At 40.9% G+C, this 26,575-nt stretch overlaps 1 protein-coding gene across 1 annotated transcript in view; it reads left to right on the top strand.

The window, feature by feature from the left end:
• Positions 1-8,638: 8,638 nt before the first annotated feature.
• The window catches only part of LOC307158295 (NLR family CARD domain-containing protein 3-like), a gene marked incomplete at both ends in the record, with an annotated part of 55,830 nt that continues 37,893 nt past the window's right edge, over positions 8,639-26,575 (top strand). The window contains 3 exons of the mRNA XM_079870729.1: positions 8,639-8,643; positions 9,390-9,515; positions 15,178-16,905. Of these exons, the coding sequence (XP_079726855.1) occupies positions 8,639-8,643; positions 9,390-9,515; positions 15,178-16,905 (1,859 nt within the window). The remainder of the gene's footprint in view (positions 8,644-9,389; positions 9,516-15,177; positions 16,906-26,575) is intronic.

The raw sequence follows: 26,575 nt of genomic DNA, 5'->3' as shown, positions 1-26,575 counted from the left end.
CGCGCTTGCGAGAGAAGGTCCCTGCGCAACGGGAGGGGCCAGGGCTGTGCGTAAAGGAGCTGAATTATCTCCGTCAACCACAACTTCCCTGGCCAGTTCGGGGCAACCATTATGACAGAGTGACCGTACTCTCTTATCCTTCTTAAAGTTGGAAAGATCAGACTCAGTGGAGGAAACGCGTACAGTAGTGCGTTTGGCCACGGGTGCGCCAGAGCATCCACACCCATAGGCGCACCGCTTCTCGCCAGAGAGAAGATCAGAGGACACTGAGTGTTTTCGTGCGAGGCGAAGAGATCGACGGCAGCCCAGCCGAACCTCTCCCACAACTGGCTCACTACCTGAGGGTGGAGAGTCCACTCTCCATACAGAGGATTCCCCCTGGACAAGAGATCCGCCCCCACATTCATTATTCCCGGGACGTGGGTTGCCCGTAGTGAATGAAAATGCTTCACGCCCCACAAGATTATTCTCTGTGCCAGACTGTGAAGCAGATGGGAACGTGTGCCTCCCTGGCGGTTTATGTATGCCACCGGCGTTGTGTTGTCCGACCTGATCAAAATGTGGTGGTTCCTTAGGAACCGCACAAAATGATTCAGAGCCAGAAAAACCGTTAACAGTTCTAGGAAGTTTATGTGTGCGTTTTGTAGAGAGACGGGCCATTTCCCCTTCGCTATCCTGCCCTCGCACACTGCACCCCAACCTGTGAGCGACACATCCGTTGTCACCACCTTTCTCAAAGAAACTGTTCCCAGCGTAGTCCCTGACTCGAGAAAGGACCGATCTCTCCATTGACGGAGAGCACGCATGCAGAGTGACGTCACTATCACTTTGCGGTTGAGGTGTCGTTTTGGACACAAGCCCTGCGCCGCTGTCCAGTTCTGAAACTCTCTCATTCGCAACAGTCCCAGGGGAATGACAGAAACTGTCGAGGCCATCAGACCTAGAAGACGTAAACACAGTCTGAATGACACTCTGTTTCCTTTCTGAAAAAGGGACAGACAACCGCGAATTGACCTGACGCGCTCCTCGGACAGATAAGCTCGATATAGGTCTGAGTTTAGTCTGAGACCCAGGTAAATTATCTCTTGTGTAGGCACCAAGCAGCTTTTCGTTTCGTTTATCTTGAAACCTAAGCTCTGCAAATGAGACACGAGCATTGTTGTCTCTCTCTCTGCCTGTTGCCATGACGGCGCGCACAGCAGCAGATCGTCCAAATATGCTGACACTCTCAGACCTATCACTCTCAGCGGTGTGAGCGCTGCTTCCACACATTTGCTGAATACCCTGGGCGCTAAACACAAGCCGAAGGGGACTGTCAAAAACTCGTAGGCTGTGTCTCGATAGGCAAACCTGAGGAATTTTCTGTGTGCTGGGTAGATGCTTATGTGAAAATATGCATCCTTCAGATCGACTGACGTAAGCCAGTCTTTGGGACGAATAGTTTGAGATAGCGTCTTTAAGGTCAACATTTTGAACTTGTATTTCCTGAGGTGTTTGTTGAGGTTCCGTAAATCCAGAATAGGACGGAGACCCCCCCTCTCTTGGGAATAACGAAATACCGGGAGTAAAAACCCTGATGGCTGTCCTCCGGCGGCACAACTCGAATAGCTCTTTTGCTCAATAAAGAGGCTATTTCTTCCTCTACAACCTGAGCTGACTCCCCCTCTGCTGCTGACATTAACACACTGTTGAAAAGTGGAGGTTTTACAGCAAATTGAAGACAATAACCCCGGCTTATTGTGGATAAAACCCAGGGGTGTACTGCGCATGCGCGCCAGCTCTCTGTATGAGCAGCGAGCTGCCCACAGCCGCTCTCGTCCACTAGTGACGCGGTGGCGCCATCTAGCGGTAGAGCTGGGAACTGCAGCTCTGATCTGGACATTTTTGTTTTTGTGTGTGCTTTTACATTTACATTTAGTCATTTAACAGACGCTTTTATCCAAAGCGACTTACAAATTAGGACTAAATTAAGCGAGTCATCATGAAGAGGCAAAAACAACAACAACGCAAGAAGTGCTCAAAATACGAAGTTCAGGCATTATTCAGAGTAGCATAAGCCTGATAAGTGATGTTTCAAAGGGAAAATATTTTTTTTTTTTTTTTTTTTTTATGAGGTTAACCTGTTAAGCTGCAACCCCACTTTTGAAAAATCCCCAGAAATGACATACCCAAACTGAAACAGATACAGTTCATGAACCCTTTGTACTAAAAGCACAAGTATGATCTCATTTGAAAGCTGACACCTGGCAGTTTATTGTAAATGTATAATTAATTATTGTCATAATGAAAAAAATTGTTATAAATAGCTTCAAAGTTTTGTAAAGTTATTAGAAATTATTTTTTATGAAACATCCTCATGAAAATAAAATTGAAGTTGGCACTGGAGCAATCTAGAAATGCACTATAGCTAAAGCCACATGTCTAAACATTTTATGTTTAAAATCTGAAGATAATAAGTCCAAAACTCTGTATTTAGTTAAATGTTTTTCAAGACCATGTCAATGACTTTATTTTGATTTGACGCTAAGATGCTTCTGATGTTTATTGTCATCTTCTAACCATCTATCCAGTATATTGTCTCTATTGTTTTGTGGTGCAAACGAGCCCCATTCAGTCTCAGTCTCCCCCTGCACACATTCACACCTCTCCAGCCTGGTTATGGCTCTAAATATGCATTTCTTTTGTCTGCATTATAGCTACTAACGACTGGCTATTCACAGGCTATTCATAGGGTTTCAGTCCCTAATTTCTTTTCTCAAAGTTCACCACACATTTTAAACTGTATCAAATACATTTCTTGAATAAAGAAACTTTCAGTAAGCATTCGAAAAATAATAAAAGTATAACTTCAAGATGGCAGGTGCACCTAGGGCTAGCTAGCATGTTAGCTTAGCACACCATCAATACACGACAGTTTATGAGATTAAAACCATGTTTGTGCTCCAAACTTACTTTATAAAACGCAAGTGAGTATTTTAAATAATCTTCTGTGATCTAATTTGGCTTCAGATAAAAAAATCAGAAAGAAAATATACTATTGTATGGTATTCTGCACAATGACAGTCTATATAGATTAGCATTACATTATAAATATAATCTATTATTATGGAAATACCTGGCATGGCTTGAAAAACACAGGTAACTCAAATATCATTGCAATCATGTTTATTGTCTTCAAAATGTCTGTATCTGCATGTTACAGCGATCTCTTGTTAGCTTTGTGTGTATCAGTGACGTCCTGGAATGTCACATGATCATGGCTCTTCTTCATGTTCCATATATGGACTATTATTGTGCATAATAGCGCCCTCAGGCTATTGGTATGAATTGAAAACCCAGCACATCTCAGTAAGAAGCGCTCATAATGATTACATCGACGCATTTGGGTATAAATTCAATAAATATTATTCCTGTCTATAGAAATCTGATGTAAATCTATGAGAATCTATCAATATCTCTCCAAATATGCACATTTTTGAGCTAAAGCCCTGAAGGACGTTGTTTTGTGTATCGCTGTCATGACAACAGCACGGGAGTTTTTTATGAATGAAAGCGGCTGACGCGCATAATTCATATCAAAGGTATCGACTCATTTTTTCATTTCATAACTCCTGACACAAATTAAGACATAACTGTCACTATGAGTTTCTCAGAATACAATAGTGGTCAAATACTGAAACTTGAGTCTTATATCTTTTTAATGATGTATAGTTTGTCAAGGTATAACATTAAATCTGATAGTAACTTTGAACTATATATTAAAAAAAACGCTTCAGTGTGCCCGCGCACTGGCAACGGTTAACAGGTTAAGTGCTCACGGAATAGATAGGTTTTCAGCTGTCTTTTGAATGTTGTCAGGGATTCTACATTCCGGATGAGGGTGGGGAGTGCGTTCCACCAGCACGGAACTGTGAATGAGAATGTTCTGGAAAGTGATTTTGTGGCTTTCTGTGATGGAACCACGAGACGTCGCTCGTTGACCGATCGTAGGCGACTGGTAGGGATGTAGACTCGTAGTAGTGAGTGAAAGTAGGAGGGAGCTGAGCCTGTGACAGATCTGTAAGCAAGCGTCAGTGCCTTGAACTTGATGCGAGCAGCGAGAGGTAGCCAGTGCAGAGAGATGAACAGAGGAGTGACGTGTGCCCTCTTGGGCTCGTTGAAGACAAGGCGAGCTGCAGCATTCTGGATCATCTGTAGGGGTTTGGTTGCACATGCTGGAAGTCCAGCCAGATAAGAAGAGCATTGCAGTAGTCAAGCCTAGACATGACCAGGGCCTGGACGAGAAGTTGTGTTGCATGCTCAGTTAGGAAAGGCCTGATCTTCCTGATGTTGTGCAGTGCAAACCTGCATGATCGAGCTGTCTTTGAAATGTGATCTGTGAAGGTCAGCTGGTCATCAAACATTACTCCAAGATTTCTGACCGACCTTGATGGGGTGATTGATGATGAATCTAGCTGGATGGTGAAGTCGTGCTGTAGAGACGGATTGGCAGGGAGGACGAGAAGCTCAGTCTTTACAAGGTTGAGCTGCAGGTGATGTTCCTTCATCCATGTGGAGATGTCCGCCAGACAGCTTGAGACCCGTGCAGCTACTGTGGGATCATCTGGTTGAAACGAGAGGAAGAGCTGTGTGTCATCAGCATAGCAGTGGTAGGAGAAGCCGTGTGCCTGTATGATGTGTCCCAGTGATGTGGTGTAGATGGAGAAGAGGAGGGGACCAAGAACTGAACCCTGGGGAACACCTGTGGTCAGTTGATGTGCTCTGGATACCTCGCCTCTCCAAGCGACCTTGAAGGACCTACCTGTGAGATAGGACTCAAACCAGTGGAGTGAAGTTCCTGTGATGCCCAGTGATGAGAGGCTGGACATAAGGATCTGATGATTCACCGTGTCGAAGGCAGCAGACAGATCCAGGAGAATGAGGACTGAAGATTTGGAAGCAGCTTTTGCGATCCGTAGGGCTTCTGTGACTGACAGTAATGCAGTCTCAGTTGAATGCCCTTTCTTGAAGCCAGATTGGTTGACATCTAGCTGGTTGTTTAGAGACAAGAAGGATGTTACTTGGTTGAAAACAGCTCTTTCAAGTGTCTCCGCAATGAATGGTAGGAGAGAGATAGGTCTGTAATGTTCTACAAATGATGTGTTTAGCGTTGGTTTTTTAAGCAGTGGAGTAACCCGAGCATGCTTGAATGCTGTGGGGAAAGTGCCAGTATGGAGGGATGAGTTGATGATGTGTGTGAGTGATGGTAGAAGTGTGGGAGAGATGGCTTGTAGAAGGTGTGAGGGGATGGGGTCTAGAGGGCAGGTGGTAGGGTGACTGGAGAGGAGAAGTGTAGATACTTCTTCCTCGGTTAGCGGAGAAAAGGAGGACAGAGGGTTATTGGCTGTGGAAGGGGTCGGTCTGGGTTCCTGTGTGTGTGGTGCTGAGAACTGACTGCTGATAGCTGTTGTTTTGTTGGTGAAGAAGTTCGCAAAATCGTCAGCAGTTAAGGAGGCGGCGGGTGGTGGTGGAGGTGGACAGAGGAGGGAGTTGAATGTCTTGAAGAGTAATCGTGTGTTGGAGGAGCTGTTGATCTTGTTGTGGAAGTATGAAGATTTTGCAGCATGAACATCAACAGAAAAGGAAGAGAGGAGAGATTGATACATACTCAGGTCAGATGCGTCTTTTGATTTGTTCCATTTCCTCTCCGCTGCCCTGAGTTCGGTCCGGTGTTCACGAAGAACCTCAGACAACCAGGAGTTAGAGGGAGTATCGCGTGCTGGCCTGGAGGAGAGAGGGCAGATAATGTCTAGAGAAGAGGTTAGAGTGGAGCATAAGGTATCTGTTGCGGTGTTCACATCCAGAGATGAGAATTGTGAGGGTGGGGGAAGAGAAGATGACACGGCAGAGGAGAGATGGGAGGGGGAAAGTGAGCGCAGGTTTCGTCTGAAAGTGACTGGTGGTGGGGGTGGGGGTGGGGGTGCAGGGGTAGAGAGTTGTAGACTGAAAGTAATGAGGAAATGATCTGAAACATGGAGGGGTCTCACCAAAATGTTCTCTGTGGTGCAGTTGCGTGTGTAAACCAGGTCCAGTTGGTTGCCTGATTTGTGAGTACCTGTGGTGATGAGTCGTTTGAGATCGAAGGAGGCTAGGAGAGAGATGAAGTCAGTTGCATGCGGCTTTTCGAGATGGATGTTGAAGTCACCAAGGACTAGAAGTGGGGTGTCGTCCTCAGGGAAAGAGGACAGCAGCACATCCAGCTCATCTACAAAGTTACCCAGCTGACCTGGGGGGCGATAAATGACTACAATATGGATCTTAATGGGAGTTGTAAGTGTAATAGCATGATATTCAAATGAGTTGTTGTTGCATAGAGAAGAGAGTGTGGAGTATTTGCAATTGTTAGAAACGAGAAGCCCTGTACCCCCACCTCTCCCAGACTGGCGAGGGGAGTGAGAGAAGGAGAAATTGCTAGAGAGAGCAGCGGGGGTTGCTGAGTCTTCTGGACAAATCCAGGTCTCAGTCAAGGCCAAGATACTAAGAGTAGAATGAGATGCAAAGGCTGGAATGAAGTCAGCTTTATTGACTGCTGACTGACAATTCCATAGACCCACGGAAAGAGAGAGAGGAGTGTGTGAGGATGAGAGAATGGGACGCAGATTGGCAGTATTGCGCTGCCTTTTGCGCGTGATGAAAGGGCGTTGCCGAGAGATAACAGGAATGTATTGAAAGCACATGTTGATTAAGGTGAACAATAGGATCAAAAGAGGGAAGGAAAAGGGAAAAGGAGATACTTAAGTGCCTTTCTGGTGTCCTTGCTCGGTGGAGTCGCGCAGGTAGAGTCGATGGTCTTTACCCAAGTCGGTCTTCACACGAGGAGGCTGAACACGAGAGCTGAACGCTTCCGCTGACGCTTCCGCTTCCTTTTCTTTTCAAACATTGCTGTGCCCTCGGCCCACTGCCTGGATGCACAGGAAACGTGTTTATTATTTTCACAGCACACATGTCTTTTTGAAAACAGCCCTCTGCCCTCTGTTGTAACCCCGTGGGTGGAGGGAGGGAAACTTCTCTGTGAGGCACTGGGGGAACTGGTGCAAACTTCACAAACGAACTGGTCATCGGATAACTTTCTGTGAACAATTCCCGTGTCCAACGCCTTCTCTTGGCTGGAGGGGGAGAAAATGACTGCTCTTTTTGAGGGAGGATAACAGATACTCCGTGAGTGCTGTTGTTCATCCCTTTGTCCTGAACATAATGAAGCATTAGGTTGCTCGCCGTTTCTTCCCTCCCTGAGGGTTTGCTGGTCGGTGTCTGGCTGCAGCCGCTGCGAAGGATGGCTTTCCCCTCGGCTGAGCTGGCTTGGACTGTGACTCAGTCTGCTGAGGCTGAGAAGGCCTAGGGCCTCTGAAATCTGACCGACCACTCCTCTGGGGGGCTTCAAACCTGGACCGTGGTGGTTGAGGAACCCTAGCAGCGAATCTGCGAGGGAGGCAAGTTTGGAAAGCCTCTCCCTCCTGCTTTTTCAGATCACACCGCTGTCGCATAGCAGTGACAGATGCCCCGAAAAGGGCTTTGGGCTCAACCGGAGCATCTAAGAATTCTACCTTTTCTCTGTCTGACAACCCGGACAGTCCCAGCCAGAGAGATCGCTCGCCGACCACTGCCAGGCCCATGCTGCAGCCGCAGCTCTGGACCGCACCTCTGGAAGTTCTCAGGTTGAGATCTGCAATGACACAAATCTCTTCCCAGAGTGCTGGGTTTGGTGTCCCAGCATCCATTTGCCTCCCCATCTCTTCCATGAGCTCTGCTTGATAAGCAGTGAGGAGAGAGTTGGCATTAAGAGCTCTCACTGCCAGTGCAGAAGAGCGATAAATCTTCTGAAACACTGAGGCCGTTAGACGATCAGTGCGTCCTGGCAGTGAAGCTGAAGCTGAGGAAAAGGCTGCCCTGCGGTTAGGGTGGAGATGATGTGCAACTGACAGCTCAACAGGAGGGGAATTTGACATCCCTAACTCCTCCATGTTATCCACATCCAGCCTAGAAAATCCTTTTACAGGAACCCTGTGTGAAAAAGGCTTATTCCAGAAACGTTTCATCTCTGAAACGCACGCGGGGACCGCTGGAATGAGCTGTTTCACTGGTGGGGCACGTGACGGCAGTCTCTTGCCGTCATAGAGATCTCTCTCTGCCCCTTGGCCCGTCTGCTGCGACGGCCAGTCTATGGAGAGTTTAGCGGGGTTAGCGAGGGCTGCCTGAGCGTGACTCACCCCCAGGCATGCGATGCACAAAGGATGATAATCCTTGCCCGATATCATTGAGCCGCACGCACACGGACGTGAAGTTTCTGCTTTCGGTCCGCCGCTTGCAGAATTAGTAACGTTAGTTGCCATAGCAAAATAGTAGGCTATCCAAGCTCACCACAACGTGTCACTCAGAAAAGGAATATAGAGAATTCGCCGTAACACGTTAATTTTCTAGTAGACCAGAATAAAATCAAATCACTGTTACAGTGAAGAAGACCCGCCAACAAAAAAAAAAAAAGCTGCGTTCGGTGACGTACCTTGACGGCTCGTCTTAGAACAGTTAAACAACTCTTTTTGAAAACAGGTCCTGCTGAAAATAGCTTCCAATTTCGATCTTCACGGGGAAGAGAACGAGAATGGAGTAGGGACCTTCGGCAGTGGTATATATAAGGGAGGCCGGGCTCCCGCATTACTGTCGTGATTGGTCTGTCAACTGACAGACGTGGTGTGATTGGTGCTTCCAGGTCTGTCACGCCCAGAGGCGTTTCCCATTGTGAGATACCGAGCGAATGTTTGAAAGAGAACCCCCAGAGTTAGATCCATAGTCCATACATACCCTTCTCATCTCCGTGCGTGAATTGTTTTACTCTTAAGTCCTTAAGTTGCTCTTGTTCCATTCTTAGCAGTGTTCTTGTGAGTAATTCTCAGAGGCTTGATAAATACGGGTTCAGATTTGTTGAAAGCTTCACGGTGTCTGGTCAGAACAGTGATGTTTCACAGCAGGACTACCGTTACAAGAGTACAGTAAGGTGGTTTATCTTTAAAGGTCAGCAAAACATTGGTTGAGCCTTCGTCCTCCATTGTGCCTTTGAGAAAAGAGTCATGTGATCGTGGATGATGTTCACCTGAGTTGAATCATTCTATAATTCTATAGTTGATTTCAATTGGTTTGTTTTGAATTCCTAATTCTTAATATTACTGGTTTTCTCAGTCGCTTTGGTACAATTGTTGAATCATGCTTAACATTTGCAAACCAGTGAGTTAATTTATCAAAATAATTGTAATCAAAGTTTGAAACACAGTGCAAAACAGTTACAGACATTAAAGCAAAAGTAGACAACATTTATGTGGTCTTTTATAAGTCTGTATTCTTTATATTTTACTTAGTTTTGAAACCAGTTCAGTCCAGCAGAAGAGATCAAAACCAGAGTCCAGCTGTGTGTCTATCAAGAGTAACGGCTCTATGAATCCGCCACAAAACTTTAAGAGTGGAGACAAACAGTCTGATCTCAGGTATATCATTTCTATAAAAGATGAGCTTATTGTATGTGATTTTTATGAAATTGTTATTAATATACAGCAGTTTAATGAGTTACAATCTTGCTAGTTTCAGTCACTATTAATGATTGTCATTGTGCTCTTGTGTAAAGCTCTATATATTGTATTGTTAATACATTCACTCACTGTAAAAGCTGTTGGTCTGTTACTCAGTTAATGACACAATTACATCAATATCAGTGTGTCTGATTTTTAACCCTCTTCATTCTGATTTAAGGTCAAACCTTCTATCCAGACCAGTTAAAAACAAAACTGTGTACAAGCCTGTGATTCAAGCACAAGACTTTAATGAAAGCATGTATCCTGGGCCCAGTTTTTCAAAAGTAATCCAGTGGGATTTCGGATCACGGATTGGATCAAATCTTGGAAATGGGTTTTTCAAAAGCAAAAGAGGGATTCTGAACTAAGATCAGATCATGTAATCCGATCTTAAATTTGATCTGGATCAAACCTGCCCTTTGGGTTTTTCAGAACTTTGAACTTGGTTTGGGATCTATTTGATCCAAAAAAACAGGATTATCCTGATCCCATCAGAAGGGTGGATTCAGTTGTGATTTTTCGAACCAAATAAAACCAGAGAGGTTTTTTTTTAAGTGAATGATCACAAAATCAATGTTTACTGATGATATATACATTTCTTCATATTTGAAGCATATATGAAGCATGTCACATCTAATGAGATATGGTAAAACAACAAAATCTACAATTTAACATTATAACAAAATAAGGAAAGTAAAATGTTTCTGTTTATTACAGTGTTTCTGTTTCTTAAAATTAAAATAAACAATGGTTATTTGTGGCCACCGGTATTTTGCCAACTGTTGTTCTTTGGTAAGCCAGTAGCCTACACTGTTGGTTCCATTAAAGGCTCTAGTAAACAGGATTTGGTGATCCTGAAAAGTTCCTATCCGGATCAGATTGATCCAATCCGATGTTGCTTTGAAAAACTGGCTCAAAAGTAAGTTGGATTACGTGATCACGGATCGCAAAAAAAAGGATTACTAAATCCGGATCAATTTTATCCGGATTAAACCTTTTGAAAAACCGGGCCCTGGTTTCAGGTAAAATGCAGGACTTTTTTGTTGTCGTTGTTTAATTTTAGGTGCTGCAATTCACATCACAAATCACTCAAACACATGATTAATGATTAACACATTTCAGAAACCTAATGATGTTCTAGGGCTGTGCAATTAATTGAATTTCCCAACGATCACCAAAATTGTACAATCGAGTAAAAACGATTATTTTGCCATGTTCTGTTTTGAAAGAACGCTCTAACTTTGTCTTGTGTTCTGAATGACACGCACACATCCGCCCCTCCTGAAGCAATGCACTCTCTCAGCTTGAATGTTTAAACTGATAAGAATTAAAAAGAAGTGAAAATTATCAACTTTAGTTACGATGCAATGCTGGCCCGATTGTGCAAGTGACAATTCCGTCATGTCCCGACTCCTAAACGCGAGAGTGTAGTTTCAACGCTTGCTTTGTCCAACCCATTTTGAGCGACAGAGAGAGAGAAGACGCAGCACCGCTGAACACTCACGCGGTTTGTGAAATTGCGTCTTGGAGAAAGTTTTAAAATGATTGATTTGATTTTATAATCTGTGTGGATTAATTTAGGCTACTCATACAATCTACTTGTTAACCCTCTGGGGACCAAAAACGCGCCCGCGCGTTTTGCTCGGTTTTTTTTTAGCAATGAAAAATAAACACTAAATGCTCTGTTAATTTTGATCTTTCATTTTCGTGTAATACATCAATCGATCCTGTTCAGTTTATATTTTTTTTCTATATACTCACAATAAAAATAAAGTGTTTTGCTTTTTGACAAATAAAGAAAAATTAACATGATGCGATTTCTGCCTTCTCTCTGTCAGTAAACTCCCATTTGAAACGCGTTCGAAAATGATCAATAACTCCGCGAAAATTCAGTCAAACAGGCAAACAGACCCACGGGCATAAAGCTTGAGATCGCATCTTTTAAATGAAGTAATTTATATAAAAAACAAATATTCTCATCTTCTGTAATCTGTATAAAAAGAGAGCGACTCCAGTCGAGCTCATTACGAGATCATTCAAAAGTAATGTGACCACTCCCCGGAGAGCGCGTGCTATTCAAACGCAAATTCTGAGAACCATTTCAGAGCTGTGAAACGCCCACATCAGCTGTAAACAAAGCGCGTCGCGAGTGAGGCATGATAAAGCCTACCTTATGGAGAAAAGATTCCTCAGAACAGTGCTGATATGAGGAGCAATATCTCCTGATATGAGGAGCAGATCCCGCTGAGGAGTGAGGTAGGCTGTTTTCTTTTCTCAATGTTGATGTGGAATAACTTTATGGAATAACGTTAGTGTAGGCCTATGTAAACCGCAAAAAGATGATTCGCATTTCTTTAATATGACTCGCCTTTCTGTGAGATGAATGAAGGGTACATATTTGTAAAGACTGTTTAGCCTAAATAGGAATCGCGCGTCTGTGTGTGAAAGAATAAACTGCTTTGCTATAGCCTACTGAGATGAGTAAAAATCAACTGTAATATGTTGAAATAAAATGTATTTGTATAAGCAACGTATTAAACTGCAAATTAGCATTTATATGCCCTAATATTTCATAAAAACAACGTTACAGTCAGGCGAAGTATGAAAGACAACATTTTGTTGACTATTTGGGTACAGTTTTTAGGCTACTGTAGAATATACTGTCACATCAAATAAGCTTTTGTTTAGCAATTTCTGCTCATATCTAACGTTATATATATATATATATATATATATATATATATATATATATATATATATATATATATATATATATATATATATATATATATATATATAAAATACTATTTTTGTCAAAAATTAAGATGTTAGATGTTCCAATGTTGGCTATATTCAAACTAATGAATACATATGATAAAATGTAGGCCTATAATCTTTTTTTTTTTTGTTTTTTTACAAAGAAAGAGTACACTTGAAATATTGTTGAAATTGTAATTATTGTTGTAATTGTAACATTTTTTAATAAAATAGCAAAACATATTTCAGGGCTCCAGACTGCGACCAAATGGTCGCATTTTGCGACCAAAATTTGAGAATGTGCGACTGAATTTTACATCCAGTCGCACATGTGCGACCAGTAATTTTTTTTTTTTTTTACGTTAAACGTGGAAGGGGCGCGTCAAAGAATCCGGAATGTGTAGCAGGCCAATGAGTGTGAGAAGAATAGGGAATGGCCACTGTAACTGGCTAATGTGTGGAGGGGGAGGGTCCTAGAGATAAGCGAGCGCGCGTAAGTTAAACGTCTGTGGGAAGGAGACGGAGACAAATATCAATGTCACGGACAGACCTATTTTTTTACAGTCTATGGGACAGACACAGTCGGTCGGATGATGATAAAGGCCTGAACCCACTATTTTCGGGAAGACTGGCTACGAAAATTCAGCTGGTTGAGGTACTGTAAGTAAGGTGACGAACTCCATGAGCTGCGAATGTTGCAGTCGCTACCCCAGAACTGCGGGGAAATAGAAGTTTGCAGGCGCTTCGCAGTTTAAACACAAAACGCATCTCAGCCTCAAGCAGAGTATTCCGTGACATGTTATTAAATAAAATGAAAAAAACTGCGCTGCGCTACTCATTTCTACTTCATAGACCGTTTAATAGTTCGAACCAATAATAGACAGCGCAGAGCTTCTCTCGCCAGTCGCGGGCCGATCGCGATCACGCGAAACAGTTACGTGGAGATCCAGTGAAGAAATCCATTGAGTTCGCGACAAAATTAATAACATTGCTGCGAGATCCAGTGAGAAACATTCAGATTTGACGCAGAATTCTCTGTTATAAACCATATCAGATCAAACAGCGCTGACGTGGAAACCAGGAGAAACATGTGCCATGAACGAACAAGTTATAGAAGGCTTTAGGTCCACAGATCAGCAACATTCACCTTGGATTTAATGTAGTAACACTAACTGTAACTATGGTATACTGTGGTTATAACAGTAGCCTACACATCTTTTTCCAGCACTTCAAAACTATAATATCATATTTAAATGTTATTTTTAATGTGTTGACCAAAACATTTTTTGTTCATCCTTTAAAGATTGTCCCTATTTATAAAACTAAAAGTTTCAAGAAGTAGGAAAACTCACACTTATTTAAAAAAAGAAAAGAAAAAAATATTAAATTACTATTGTAAACATAGCTGCAGAGGATGCTTATTGGCTATTTTCACTCCCTAATATCTATTTTGTCACTCATTTTGCTTTTGAATTATTAAGACATTATGAATGATAATAATTAAAGTTAACTTTATCTATACACCTCAAATTAAGCTCAGTGCTTTGTCATCCCACAGTGCTACCAAATACTTTCTGTAGAACTTAGTGCCGCTGCCCTCAAATGTTAGTCTGGAGCCTGTGATCTTAAAATAAAACTGCACCATACTTTCTGTACGTTAAGGCTATTTATTATCAAAGCATTTGTCAGTAATACAGTTATTTTGGGGGAAAATGTGAATAATTGCATTGTAAGATGATTTAAGGTGCGCCCCTAAATTTTCTGCTTGTGCTCCTAAAATTTTAAGTCAGGGGCTACAGCGCTCCTAATAAAAAAAGTTAGTCTGGAGCCCTGTATTTACAAGAGAGATGTAAGCGAAATCTTAAATGGTCAATATAAGTCTAAATACATCTTTTGTCCTTGCATTGTGGCTCAGTCAGTGTCACACCTGAATGCATGGCTCATTTTGCAGAGTCATTATGCAGAGTGGGTGGGACATTGTAATCTAAGGTGTAAACTACTCCTCCTTCACGCCCCCCCCCCCCCCCCTCGCATATTGGCTTTCCAAGCAAAACCTGTTTTACACCATTTAAATTAATGTATATTTTTTTTGTGAACGATAAAGCAAGACTATTTTCACATCATTTTGAAGCTAGAACTCAAAGGGACAACATCCATTAGTCAAAAGTCTTGTGGACACATATTTAATATGTGTTTTGTGGCCTTAATTCAGCAACTTTCATTTTAATTTTTTCCAATAACCACGCATAAACATTATTCTCTTAAAAATACAAACATCTACATACACGTTGCTAGCATATTATGGTAGCCCTGTTTGTGCTATATAGAGTGAATTTACACCTTAGCCATTAACATGTTTATAAATAACTGAAAAAAGCACAAATGTCAAGGTATGTCAGAACATCTCAAGGACCCCAAAAACAGCTTGGTTCCCAGAGGGTTAAAGTGAATCAGTGTTTGCAGGGGAATTTTCCGCATTATATTAAGTGGTAGACCTGCTGGAAGTATTAAAATACTCATTGAAGTATTATCTGTTATATTATTTATTTTAATAGTTCAAAAAGTACAATAAATGTTCAAATTTCGATTTTTTTAAGAATTGTTGAAAGGTGTCTTTTTAATAAATGCAACACGTTCCCAAAGTCATGTGAAATAATCGTGTTACATAATCGTGATTTCAATACTGACCAAAATAATCGTGATTATGATTTTTTCCATAATCGAGCATCCCTATGATGTTCTGTGTCCCATAAATAGTTTTGTAAATTATGGTTATTTACTTCTCTAACTTGTGTAATAATGTGGTATTTTAATCTTACAGCAATGACTCTAAACCTGCTGAAGTCCTCAACACACTGAGATCAAATCTGAGAAAGAAGTTTGAGTGTTTGTATGAGGGAATATCAAAGCAGGGAAACCCAACACTCCTGAATGAGATCTACACAGAGCTCTACATCACAGAGAGTGAAAGTGGAGAGATCAATAATGAGCATGAGGTGAGACAGATTGAGACACAGTCCAGGAGAGCAGAAACAGAGGACACACCGATCAAATGCAATGACATCTTTAGACCTTTACCTGGACAAGACAAACCCATCAGAACTGTGCTGACAAAGGGAGTCGCTGGCATTGGAAAAACAGTCTCTGTGCAGAAGTTCATCCTGGACTGGGCTGAAGGGAAAGAGAATCAGGACGTCCAGCTCATATTTCCACTCGCTTTCAGAGAGCTCAACTTGATGAAGGACAAAACACTCAGTCTTTCAGATCTTCTTCATGTCTTTTTCCCTGAAACAAAAGAAATGGAAATATCCAGTGATGAATATAAAGTGTTGTTCATCTTTGATGGTCTGGATGAGTGTCGTCTGACTCTGAAATTTAAGAGCAAAGTGAAACTGTGTAATAAATCTGAATCAGCCTCAGTGGACGAGCTGCTGACGAACCTCATTGTGGGGAATCTGCTTCCCTCTGCTCTCATCTGGATCACCTCCAGACCAGCAGCAGCGGATCTCGTCCCCTCTGAGTGTGTCCATCGAGTGACAGAGGTACGAGGCTTCAGTGACACACAGAAGGAGGAATACTTCAGGAAGAGAATCAGTGATCAGAGTCTGGCCGACAGGATCATCTCACACCTGAAGTCCTCGAGGAGCCTCTTTATTATGTGCCACATCCCAGTGTTCTGCTGGATCTCAGCCACTGTTTTAGAGAAGATGTTGAGTGAAGCAGAGAGAGGAGAGATTCCCAGGACTCTCACTCAAATGTACACACACTTCCTGCTCATTCAGACCAACATCAAACATGAGAAGGACTATGAGAAGAAAGTGAAAGATGAAGACATGATTGTCAAACTGGGGAAACTGGCTTTCCAGCAGCTTGTGAAAGGCCACCTGATCTTCTATGAGGAAGACCTGAGAGAGTGTGGCATTGATGAGACAGAAGCATCAGTGTACTCAGGATTGTGCACTCAGATCTTCAGAGAGGAGTTGGGCTTGTGTCAGGGGAAAGTCTTCTGCTTTGTTCATCTGAGCATTCAGGAACATCTAGCAGCTCTATATGTGCATCTCTCCTGTATCAACAATAACATCAATGTGTTTGACCAGAATACCAAACCAACTAATGGAGACAAAGTTTCCCTATCTGATCTCCATCAGAGAGCTGTGGATGAGGCTTTAGACAGTAAAAATGGGCATCTGGACCTTTTCCTTCGTTTCCTTCTGGGTCTGTCAGTGGAGTCTAATCAGAGTCTCTTACAAGGACTAAAGACACAGACAGCAAACAGCTCTCACAACAATGAGAGAACAGTTGACTATATTAAAGAAAAGATCAGTGAGAATCCCTCTCCAGATAAATACATCAATCTGTTTCACTGTCTGAATGAACTGGGTGATCTTTCTCTAGTGGACGAAGCTCGACCTCATATGTGGTCTGGAGGATTACGTGCTGTGAAACTCTCCTCGTCTCAGTGGTCAGCTTTAGTGTTTGTGTTGTTGTCCTCAGAGAAGACACTGCAGGAGTTTAACCTGAAGAGATTAATTGGAGACAGAAATGATCGGTAAGTAACACTGAGTACAATCATTACAGTCTAAAACATTATGAAGAAAGAGAAACTAAGAGATCAGAGGTGTTTAAATCACGGGACACAGATTGATATCTGGCATATTGTACATAATTTGCGGGTGTTTCTCAAACCATGGCTGTGTCCTAGTGAGTCTGCATATCTCGACTGCCACGTCATCAAGCGCCTCTGAAGGCCGTCTCAGTTTGAAGGATGTTTTGAAGACAGACTTAATTTTGTGTCATTAATTCAGCTCATTTTGAAGGATGCATCAAGTATATCCTTCGTGTTCTTCAATCTCCCACAATCCTTTGCACACATTCTAATTCACGTAAAAGAACTGATGGAAAACGAGTCGGCACTGAGTTTATCTGCGTTCATTATGAAATTTAAGACACAGATAATGTATTCGGAGATGAAGGCATATATGTTATATTTTGTTTCTGTGTAAATTAATCACTGAACACTAAACTGACAATAATGTAAGACACTGGGAGACACAGACGGCGGTCATTCACTGTATTGCATTAATAAAAAAGCCAGTTAAAGGTACAATATGCAAGAATTTTGCATTAAAATATCCCATAATCTCAAGGCCAGTGTTATATATTTTGTTAAGTTGATTACTTACAATATCCCAAATGTTTCCAACTATTTTTAAATCGTGAGAAAATTGCGATTTTAACCAAGGAAACGGGGCGTCAGAGCAGGGGGGAGCTGGGAGTCGCCAGTCAATTGCGTCATATCCGCGTTACCCTCGGCTTCCGCTCGTACTGCGTGGAGTCCTAGACAAATGCGGAAGTTGTAGTTGTAGCGTCTATCAAGCAACACACGTTAACTTGTTTCTTGCAGTCGTTATGGAACACAATTATTCTTTACCGATTGCAGCTGGTTCTGTCGACAAAGCATGCTTAATTTTATATTTTCCAAATGTAGCATTCGGTAATAGTTATGTTTATGTAAGGGAAGTATTATTGCTTTAGATTTGTGTTTAGTTTAATTACATTGTTTATCACGTCTGGTGTTTATGGCCATGTAAATAAATATAGCATGTGTTATACACAGGGGCGGCCTTGTAAGGCCCGTGAAATTGGTCCAATCTGCCGGTTCGCCAATACACGGGGAAGGAATCACGTGTTCTTGTCCTCACTCTTGCAAAGTATTGGTTGGTTAAATTTACAATACATTTAGTTATGTATACTCTCGTTTATTTCATCTGACTCCATAAATGAAAGGTTTTAATAATATCTGTGCCTCACTAAAAGTGAGCGAATGTTTGACAATTCCTTTTAACCATTAAATGAACAATGTCAAAATCAGTTAGAATAATCACATGTAATAATTTAATATTTCAGATATCGGAGATTAATTCCACAATCAATTCAAATATCTAGAACATGGTTATACATTGGTTACACCAAAGAATCTTACCCAGTTTGTACCTGAGATAGAGAGAGAGAAAGGGATAGAAAGAGAGAGAGAGGGAGAGAGAGGGAGAGAGAGACAGAGACCCTATTCCATTCGTGTCCAGCAAAGAAGAGCCCCGATAGAGCACGCACACCTTCCTTTATCCTGTGTGCCCAGGTGATACGGGGGATGGGGAAAACCACCCTCAAATGGCTTAACCAGTTTTCTCTAAACTTCTATAAACCTTATTACCTTTTATTTTATCTATCTGGATATGAGATATCTGTACCACTCACTTTGAGACATTTCAAATGACACCAAAAACATAACAGTCAATGATAAACATTCACATTAAACCATATTCTTGTGTGAGTTCTTAGTAGTTTGCGGAAGTGAGGTCGTATGGGGGAGGTCAAATGGTAATTAGCCCTTTGTCTCAGACCAGGGCCTCAACCAGTATTTTCAGTCTTACAGATTCCCTCCTTGATCCCGTGGGTCACATTCTGATGAACACTTACGGGGTCACAGTAAGACGTTTGTTATAATCCTTGAAGATGTAGCACAAAAATTGTCTTTGCAATGTTGGCATCTGTAGAAGCTCAGTGGGCTGTGTTCACCTGCAGAACACCTGTTCACAGAACACCTGTTCTCATCAGGTGTATAGCTTGAGTCCAGCACGTGGATGAATGCATTCAGGTTCTCTTCCTGTAATCCTGTGACGTGAGCAAAGTTCATAGAGTCAATCTGAACCTTTTGTGACTTGTTCAGTTGACGTGTCATTCCTTCATGGGGAAACTTCCGCTTCCCTGGCACCTTCTCCACGATGATGATCTGACCCTTCTTGACCAACCCTGTCACCTCCAGCGGTACAGTGGTCTGGGCAGACCTCAGTGGATGAAAGGGTTCTCCTTTGATCCACACTGCTTTGTGTGAGAGACCTGAAAAGCATCTTAAATGTCCGCTTCACGATTGAGCACATATGAACTTACAGTCGTAAGGAAATGCATAGGAATGCATAATGCAATAAAGCAAAATCATGTCATGTTCAATGTAAAATACCATGTTCATGTCAGCAAATGTGAGTGGTACATTTGGTCTCATTAATTACCTAATTTTTAATTACCATGCCAATAATACTCCTATAGGGGGTCAAGGAAGAAAAGGAAGATCTTACAAGCTCTTACCCTGTTCTTAGAAACATTTAAATAAATGACATTCTAACAAAACAACCAGTGCTGGGTTAAAACAACATTTCATGAAGAGTGTCAGCAAAATTTTGGTGTAACCAAACATAGAGATTCAATTGAATTGATGTCCAAAAACATTGTTGCGAGTAAAATGGACAATATACAAATAAGCAGAAATCAAAATAAGTTTCAGAAAATTAAAATCAAAATAAGTTTCAGAAATTAAAATCAAAATAAGTTTCAGAAATGTTTTTCTGAATTACTCAAAGGAAAAAAATGCAGAAATCAAAATAAGTTTCAGAAATTAAAATCAAAATAAGTTTCAGAAATGTTTTTCTGAATTACTCAAAGGAAAAATGCAGTAATCAAAATAGGTTTCAGAAATGCAGCAAGAGGTCGGTGTAAACCAATCAATGGTTTTGTGTGTTTGTTTGAGAGTGTTTTTTAGAATGTCAGAGTGTGTTTTTGTCTGTGAGAGTGTTTGTGTGTGTGTGTGTGTGTGTTGGTGTGTGTGTGTGTCTGTGAGAGAGTGTGTTTGAGAGTGTGTGTATTGATCTGGCTAAGTCACAGTCGATGACAAGAGTTGAATTGTAAATTTTTGTACTTGGTTGAATTGGTATTTATCCATTTTAATTATGTTTCTGTTATTAGTGGTAAGTTGAGAAATCAGGGGCCCTCTGATCTTCCAACTCCCACCAACAATCATAGAGTTTGAAATTTAATGGCAGGTATGCCTTAGAATTTGTCTTGATTTGTGACTGTAGCCATTCAGTTGTTCATGTGTGTTGCATTAGTTGGCAGTTTGTTGTGAATAGCGTATGCTATTCTCTGTGTCTCTGTTAGATCATGATCATGAGATCAGCTCCACCCTGTGTGTGTGAAGCTATCTGGATCTGTTAGTGTGAAGATGACACATCTTCGTCTGATGTGCAGTGTTCAGCCTGGATAGACCATCTACCCCAGGTGATGATGCTGTGAGGGTGTAGTGATGGAGGGGTGTGTTCAGTGTTCATGTCTAGGAGATGGGTGGAATCTAATCTATAACAATTGTGTTGCAAATTTCGATCCAGTTCTAAACTGGGAGGCCATATTTATGCAATGATGTGATAGTGTGACGTGTGAAAAGGCCTTTTATAATGTCTTTTCACCCATCTCCCGAGTCTCAGGTTATGTTCTAACAATTCCGCTGTCCTGGATTTGCTCCAGGTGGGCTTCACCATTTTGCAGAAGTAGCCTAAGCCTGAGACAGAAAACAGAGGAGAGCGAACCACAGATAATTCCAATATTTCAAAAACATTAAATTCAGACGTGTGGAATTCTTTTACTTGTTCCATTATCATGTAAGTTGCAATTTTAATTCCAGATGTCACATGAAACCGAGTTTCATTGACCACGTCTGAATTGTTGCTGTTGTTTCAGTGTGTTGTGACACCTGAAGCTGCTTTTCCAGTTCAGCCTTCAGTCCGCTGCATGTGCAATGCTCATTGCTTTCTCTCATTACAGCCAGATCTGTTATGGTGTCGTTCACACATTTTAGTTAGTGCAGATATTTTTTGACCTGCAAAAAACTGTGGTACCCTCCTTGTAAATTTACTTCTCTGATTAGATCACATTTTAGTTGTTGCACAATTTGGTTTGCTATTACCTGTGCCACAATTCTAGCCGTGTTTTCTAACGGTGAAAAATAAAGGCATACCCGCCCCTTTTTGGCACTGGGTAGCACACAAATGAAATTCTGTTTCAGAAATTCAATTTTAATGACGAAAGTCACACTTCTCCAATTATTGTCCTGCTCGGCGAGTGTAATATAATGTTTATTATAATTCAAGTTATAATATAATTATATTCTTTAACAATACAAGTCAAATTATATTGTTTTCAGTCTCTGAAGAGTCTCTGGAACAACTTAACGCCTGGTCAAATCTCTGCTTGTTCTCATGTCAATACATTTGAATATTAAAAGGCTTTTTGGCTCAGGGCTGATAAGATGTACATTCGCTGTTTTTCTTTTTTCCTTTGCTAGGTTTCAAATACCCTTTCTTCTCATTTAGTCTTTTTAAATGTCCATTTTAACGTTTGATTCTTCTATTTACTCTTACTTTATATTTTCCGTTTATAGATCAGGGAAACTATATCGCTTTGCAGTCCTTCTCCTAAGGATGCACGACACAATCTCGCCAGTCTGATTCTCAAAACAGAGGTAATTGGCTAAACATCTGAGATTTGCCGTATTCACACGTACAAAATAACAGACACTTACATAGCCCCCTTGAATGCCACCTCAGGAACTTAATCAAATTGTTTCACTTTAGTAGAGGTCATGACCACCATAAAAGACGTTAGTCGATCAACTTACTTTTCTTAAAATGGCTTTGGTTTAGTCAAGCCCGTGGTATAACCACGTACACGTATCTAAAGGAACATTTAAATGAGAACAGAGGTTATGGAACGCACCCGAATCCAGGTTGATCAAATAGCATTCGCTAATTCTGGACGGAAATAACTCGCCCCCCCTCATTCAAGTACACTTGAATCTGATATCAGTATTAGTTGTCACTAATGTCTAGCGCAGGCTTGTGGAAATATACGAATCCGGTAATCTATTTGGGAAAAATAATTGCAGAGATATCCAGAATGAGTTCAAACGTGACAATATTTTGTTCTCTGAAGCCTTAAATATGAAAAGGTTTTTGTTTCAGGATTAATGAGATGCGTTCGCTGTTTCTGATTTTCAAATTCATTGTGAATCACATTATAGCCACCAAATTTAGCATAGACACACGTGTTTAATTCAGTTTACACAGGATACATGGCCTAGAATACAACATCTACAACCTTTTTACCTAAGTGTTCCAAATACCCCCACAGCAAAACAATAGAATACAACATCTATATCACCTTTGCTTAAGTATTTCAAATACACTTACAGTAAAGCAATCCTGTGTTAAAGAATAAACTTTAAATTAGCCTATGTGCATGTTGTAGCACAAACAACCAAATTGTGTTCTATGTGCACGATGTGTAGTGCACGATGTGTTAAGCACAATTTCAAATTTTGAAAATGCAGACAGGTTCAATGAATTTAGATGTTAAACTATTAAGCTATTTGCTATTGGGCTGCTACCCAACTAGCAAATGACGCTAATAGCTGAAGGCCTTGAGTGACCAAAGTTGTCAGGTCAGTAAGAGTTTTAGATGCATTTGAGCTTTGGTTACTTGCTGAGTGCTGGTTCGTGTCATTAGATTGTGATTGTCTGCGTTTTATGAAATAGGGTGGAGGTCTGCCTCTGCCCAGTGACCAACACTTTTCCTCTGTATGGCCTGTTTTGTGACAGGAATTACAGAATCTGTTCAGTTTGCCACAGTGTGGCTTTCTGAATTCTCCTGTAGATGGAGGATTTTCATGACATTCTAACACAGCTACCTCACCATGCATTTGTTTCCGTGACTCAATTCTTGTTGCCCAGCTAACAATACCTTCGAATGTATTTTTTGCTGGAGAAGCACCACACATGAGTGATTGCTGTACACGCGGCCCTGCATTTGTAAGCAGGAATTCAAGGAGAACTACATTGTTGTGGTTAACACCTTCAATTCCAGAATACTCCTCAAAAAGTTCAAACATATTTTCTGCATATGTCTCAAACGATTCTTCAGTACTCTGTTTCCGATTGAAAATCAATTCCCATCCAACAGGACTACAACCACGCAGCTCGCGAAGGCATTGTTTTAGTCTATTCAAGATTTCACTCTCAGGCTCATTTTGATGCATTGACTGCACAATGGTGCCTGTCATCAAAACCTGTGGTATCTTATAGTTCAGAACATCTGGAATTGAGCTGATAACAATTTGCCAAATATCTTTTGGTTCGAGCTGAAATGCATGTTTTAGACTAACAATGCGTCTCCACCATGGTTCGAATGGCCCTTTCAAAGGGAATGGTCCGATCTCTGCTTTAAACAAGCTACATTCAGTTACTGTTAAAGGACACCGAAGGGTTGACTCTGTGCCGTTTGGGTGCCGTACCACCTTAAGGGCTGAAACAGGCACTCTTTTCATAACTTTATCACATGCTTCATCTGTCTGGAAAGATACGAGATCATTAGAGCAGGCTGCCTCATCTAAGAAGTGTACATTTTTAGCCCAATCGCTGTTAAGCTTTTTGGGAGACTTGCTTTTAGCATTTAGCTTAGCCTTGAGATCTGCAATGGTCTCTTTGTGATTTTTACACTTTTCAGTCAGGGCTAACAGCTCAGCTAGTAATTTATCTAGCTGTGTTTGAAGATCTTGAATCTTTTCCTCAGACTTTTGTGCCTCTGCATTTTTAGAATGCACTTCTTCACATTTAGCATCCATAAGCGAAGATAGAAATTTTGTTGACTCATTTAGCCTTTTATAACTTATGAAGTTTAAAGCCTCAATTATTTACATTTACATTTATCAGACGCTTTCGACTTACATTGCATTTCAAGTACACATTTACATTCTTATCAGTTCTTGCTTTCCCTGGGAATCGAACCCATGACCTTGGCGTTGCAAGCACCAATGCTCTACTGTTTGAGCTACAGGAAAGTAATATAAATTTCATTGTCAATAGCATCCATGTTAAGACCTTTGCTACTTAGTTTGTACAGTGTAGGCTCATTCAGCCCATAATGTAAACAGGACATTATCAGTACACATGATTTCACAATAATGGGACTACTTAGATTATTCTGATACTTCTAATATCTGTTTCATACAATTCATGCAAATGGAGACTTTCCCTCCCAGTCAGCCAGTGACACAAAACAAGGGTTAAGCGTTTTGGGCGCAGCATGGCTTTAGCATTTAGCATTAGCCTCAGCCTTAAGCGTTTTGAAAACAGCATGGACAATAGCATTTAGCATTAGCCTTGAGCGTTTTGAAAACAGCATGGACAATAGCAATTAGCGTTAGCCTTGATATTTGAGTTTTAGCCTGTAAATCATATCATCCTGTTTTCCGAAAATTTTCTTTTCATAACAGTGCATCGATCTGCCTTTTTTATTTATAAAATCACGTGTTTTCCTATCGTTTACAAACTTAGATTTTTCTTTCTTTTGTTTGCTCATTCTCATCACGTGTTGCTAGTGTTTAAACAAAGCCAATACAACAATGGTTGGAAAACATGCGGCTGATTTTAAAACTTTTTAGGCTTGACTTTTTTCAGCTCTTCATCGAGTTATTAATTATTTGGAAGATGTTATTCTCACTTTAGGTTTCACTTTCTGTTGCTTAGGCAAAACAAGGAGATCTTTAAAATCTAATCATTCTTCATCTGGCTGCCGCATCACGCTTCTAAACAAAGGGCTTTAATTCCGACCCGTTAACAATGCAAACATTTCTTCAACACTTCTAAAATGCAAAGAAAATTGACTTACCACAACCGCGGAAGAAAGAGAAGATGTTCAAGACTCTTGTTGATATTAAAGTCCCAATACTTGCCGGAAGGACGTATCTCGTGAATCTGTTTTGATCTGTTTTGAGATCACGTCTCGAGGTCACCATATTGTAAGGCCCGTGAAATTGGTCCAATCTGCCGGTTCGCCAATACACGGGGAAGGAATCACGTGTTCTTGTCCTCACTCTTGCAAAGTATTGGTTGGTTAAATTTACAATACATTTAGTTATGTATACTCTCGTTTATTTCATCTGACTCCATAAATGAAAGGTTTTAATAATATCTGTGCCTCACTAAAAGTGAGCGAATGTTTGACAATTCCTTTTAACCATTAAATGAACAATGTCAAAATCAGTTAGAATAATCACATGTAATAATTTAATATTTCAGATATCGGAGATTAATTCCACAATCAATTCAAATATCTAGAACATGGTTATACATTGGTTACACCAAAGAATCTTACCCAGTTTGTACCTGAGATAGAGAGAGAGAAAGGGATAGAAAGAGAGAGAGAGGGAGAGAGAGGGAGAGAGAGACAGAGACCCTATTCCATTCGTGTCCAGCAAAGAAGAGCCCCGATAGAGCACGCACACCTTCCTTTATCCTGTGTGCCCAGGTGATACGGGGATGGGGAAAACCACCCTCAAATGGCTTAACCAGTTTTCTCTAAACTTCTATAAACCTTATTACCTTTTATTTTATCTATCTGGATATGAGATATCTGTACCACTCACTTTGAGACATTTCAAATGACACCAAAAACATAACAGTCAATGATAAACATTCACATTAAACCATATTCTTGTGTGAGTTCTTAGTAGTTTGCGGAAGTGAGGTCGTATGGGGGAGGTCAAATGGTAATTAGCCCTTTGTCTCAGACCAGGGCCTCAACCAGTATTTTCAGTCTTACAGCCTTAAGCATCTGGGGGCCCGTTTAAATAACTAATATGGGGCCCTACCCACATAAAACATAAACATAATAGAGCAGAAAAAGCAAGAATTCCTGTTGGTTTGCATCAATGGTATATTATTTTATTACGTGCACTTTCAGCTTCATGAACAGGCAGCTCAACATAGAAATAATCCAACCTTATTTGATTAAAACTATATACAATTATACAGCGTTTTACGTTGGAATAAGCCTCTCCCTTTCACGCAAGGCAACTTCACTGCTTAATTGATTTGCGCAGTATATTTTCAGCTGTCTGGGCTGACTTAAAAAAAAACAGCTCAAACATCCCCTCAACTTGAATTATTACGGAGCCCGGGAAGTCAAACTGTGGGAGAAAAAAACCCAAAACAATCTGTGGCGACGGTTTTGCAAAATCCGTCCACTCAGTTTATAAACCGTACTCACGAATTCTCAAACTGTTCCCTCGGTTTAACAAATCGCGCCCACGGATTAATAAACCGTACCCACGAGTTTCTAATCCGCGCTCTTAGACTCATAAACCGTGCCTTCAGTTTTTGCAAATTTTTTTTTGCATTGGCAATCGCTTTATTTTTATAGGCTATAACCTAACCTTTTACAGGTTTGGATAAAATAGGCCTAATTTTTTTTTAAATAAATTATTTTATGATAAAAATATTACTGTCTTAAGTGAACTAATTTATAGTTTTAAACTCAAATAATAATAATAATAATAA

Source organism: Squalius cephalus (genome assembly GCF_949319135.1).
Source record: "Squalius cephalus genome assembly, chromosome: 5".
Taxonomy (NCBI): domain Eukaryota; kingdom Metazoa; phylum Chordata; class Actinopteri; order Cypriniformes; family Leuciscidae; genus Squalius; species Squalius cephalus.
The sequence above is the reverse complement of the archived record's forward strand: the minus strand, read 5'-3'. Positions and strand labels throughout refer to the sequence as shown.